General features: G+C 43.7%; 1 protein-coding gene across 1 annotated transcript; it reads right to left on the bottom strand.

The window, feature by feature from the left end:
* Nucleotides 1-939: 939 nt before the first annotated feature.
* LOC131684098 (uncharacterized) lies at nucleotides 940-3,052 on the bottom strand. The gene is made up of 2 exons (XM_058966659.1): nucleotides 2,898-3,052; nucleotides 940-2,757 (listed from the first exon to the last, which is right to left on the bottom strand). Exon 2 carries the CDS (start codon nucleotides 2,530-2,532, stop codon nucleotides 961-963), a length of 1,572 nt encoding a protein of 523 aa, XP_058822642.1. The 5' UTR covers nucleotides 2,533-2,757; nucleotides 2,898-3,052; the 3' UTR covers nucleotides 940-960.
* Nucleotides 3,053-3,337: the final 285 nt, after the last annotated feature.

The raw sequence follows: 3,337 nt of genomic DNA, 5'->3' as shown, positions 1-3,337 counted from the left end.
CAGCCCGGGCAGTCTAGTGTGGCTGTTAGTCTCGCCAAAGCTAAACCATTGGGTCGTCTTATGGAATTTAAAGTTTCTAGGATATCAGATTTATTTTCAATTCCCAATGATTTGGCATTGCACTTTGCCATCTCCCATATCATTATGATTTTTTCCGTTGCCTCTGCACTTAAGTCTTCGTCTTCATTAAGAATTTTCTCCTGGAGAGATACATCCCTAATACCCGAAATGATACGGTCCCGGATCGCTTGATCCTTAAAGGTACCAAAAGAGCAAGAATGTCAGGTTCAGTTAAACACCTTCGAGAAACCTGTGAATACACAAAAATATATAAAAACGATTTCAATAACAGCAACATAAAATTTAACACAAAAGAAATAATAGCGTAAATTTTCTTTATACGCCCCCACACTAAAACCGACGCCGAGCCCGACGCTTTCTATACAACGGCGTTTTTCTACGCAGGGGACTATTTGCAGGTTATTAAAATTAGCACTTTTGGTTCTCGGTACTTGCTTTTCTATTTAACACTTTTTCGGATGTCACACTTTTTCGGATTAAGACCCTTTCGGATTTACATCCTTTCGGATTAGCACTTTTTTCGGATTTTTTTTTCGCAGTAGAATAAAACAAAAAAATGTAGTGTCTTTACAAGACAATAGAGAACAAAAGAAAATGCGGTGCCCTATCGGCAGAACACAATGAACGAAAAAAGGAATGTCGCACAGAACCAAGCTGTGGAATGCGATAAAATACCTTTCAGTCTTTCTCCTCGTCGCCACTGTTGAATTTGATACTTACTTTAATTCCAAAGGGAAAGCCAAAGGAAAACCTGAAAACTTAAAGGAGTTTCTTTTGGAAGCGCGCAATAAAAATGAACTGTACGGTTTGGGAATTCAATCTCAAGTGACGGTCCAGCCGTCTATTTATTTGGCGTTAACTTCGAAGCGTTACATACTGTTACGCTTTGCTATTCGAGCATAGGCAAAGGGCGTATGCTACAGTGAGGAGTCCCTCGAGCGTAGTAGGAACACTGATCTTAAAAGATACATAAGATAACGGTCGTTCTTGTTCACGATCTTGGCGTACTAGCTTAACACAGAAAATCAAGTTTGAGTCGCACCTGGATTTGCTTACTATATAGAGGATTAAATTATTAGCAGTTTCATTTGGCTGGAATCGAGTTACATAGAACCATTTTCTTGATATTATGGGAGGTGCAACCGAGAGCGTTGGAATTGTTAATGTCTCAGAACGTTCAATTAAATTACAATTAGGAATACTTAAGCTTTGTATGGCAAACTGTGATCCGGGAACCGTGGGCTGCTGTAGAAATTGTTGACTGTGTCGGTGGGGTTGATCATTGACGACAGCACGTACACTGGCGCCGGTGTTGAAACATACGGTTGCGTTAGCAGTATTTGCGTTGTGGGAAGCGGATGTGAAGCTGTTAGTGCGCATGGCAGCTGCGGCGGGAGCAAATGAACGCGCACCATATGCTGGGGTAATCAGCGATGGAATGGTTTCGAAAACTGGAGCAATTGCAGGTGGTGCAGCGGCAGCAGATGGACGAGGTGGAGCGGCAATAGCAGATGCAGCAGTAGTATTAGCTATTGAAATAGGTGTAACAGTGGCATGGGAAGTGGCTATGGCGGTAGTGGGTGCAGCAGGACCAGCGTCGGCAGCAACAGTGGTCTCGGTATGAGAAGGCAAAACGATGATATTAGATGCATCATTTGATGCAATAGCAGCAGATGCAGTGGCAGTGGCAGTTGATATAGCAGCAGTTGATTCGGTAAAGCACACAGCAGTAGCGGTAGGTTCGATGGCAATGGGTGCAGCAGTAGTAATAACGTTAGTCGGCAGCGTAGTAGTAGTCGGTATGAGCTCGGAATTAGCAGCAGCAGATGCAATATCATCAATGGCGCAGCTGTCCACAGGTGCATCTATAAGAGGGACTGGTATAATATTGGAAAAATCAGACGTACCGATTGAAACATCAACTCTCCGTCGCTTATCTTCCCGTGGCTGTCGAGATGAGTTGAAACTTGAGGTACGGTCTCGTTTGTTTCCGCAGGAAGTATCGTCGCCAGGCATGAGTGAGTTGAAGATTTCGGAGAATGAGAAGTGCATCCGATTCAGCTCTTCCTCGAAGTTAACAGTAGCGTTGGGATGGGTGGATTGCTTATGAGGCTGGTTGCAGTTACTGGGGCGTGGTGGTCCGTTGGAAAGATTGCGACACAAAGCACGAGTGGCATCGATTTGTAGGCCAACCACTTTCATTATAGATGTTATACGGAGTAGAATGAGATCGAGTGTAGGGTTTTGTATTGGTTGATGCTGATGGATTCCAGAGCTACAGCACAACTGACAAAACCAAAAGGCTCCGGGACAATCGCGTACGGCTTTGTGCTGGTTGCTATTCAAACTAGCACACTTGAGGTGGAAGGATTTGCGACATTTTCCACACTCAACTTTGCCACTGCGAACGGTACCGGAGAAACAAGGGCTCGCATCACACTTTTTAGACATTGTTCTCCTTATGATGGCACCGGACAAACACTATTGGTTTCGTATAGTTGACGTTCACTACTGTGAATGAGCACGGGTATGCCGAATGCGAAAATAAAACAATGGTCGATAGCAGCAAACACGAGTGAATAGATTTCACCGAAATCCATATATTGACCAGAGTTGAAAAAAACCGACACTATGTCTAAGTTCGATACGGGATAAGCAATCGAATTTGCAAAAAAACTGAAACGATAGCGCGTTTAAACCGATGAAAAATCAAAATAATTGCAGACTCTAAGTAACACGATTTGTTTACACAAGCAGGGTTGCCAGAATGATATGCAGCGCAACCACTACCACCACCAAGGTGGGGCGCCGCTTACCTGAGACTTCGTAGCCTTCGCACCAACACTCGCTTATCACGTGCTACCACCAACAAACGACCGCTCTCGCAGCCAACAATCCTGCCTGTCTCCGCACCAACACAGCATCAAACACTGACACGGTACACAAACTTCTAGTCTATTCACGGCTTGCACAGCCCTGGTTGCTACAGCCAATCAGCAAACACAACCTTTCAAGGCGAAGGCTAGAACTGTTATGGCAAATGCTTGTTGGTTCAGCTGAGATGAACCCTTCACAAATGTATGACTACTATTCATGGAACGATCCGTTATATCATTGCGCCACTTGGCGCACATATAGACATACAAACGATTTAGAGTCGGTAGGTGAAAATGATTGTGTACTTTTTTGTATTTTACCTTTAAAAATACTTATTACTTAATAATACACTAGCGCTAAATCTAGATATGAAAACAAA

The sequence above is a fragment of the Topomyia yanbarensis genome, chromosome 2 (assembly GCF_030247195.1).
Source record: "Topomyia yanbarensis strain Yona2022 chromosome 2, ASM3024719v1, whole genome shotgun sequence".
In the NCBI taxonomy this organism is placed as follows: Eukaryota; Metazoa; Arthropoda; class Insecta; order Diptera; family Culicidae; genus Topomyia; species Topomyia yanbarensis.
Note: the sequence above shows the minus strand (reverse complement) of the source record. Positions and strands in the feature narration are given on the sequence as shown.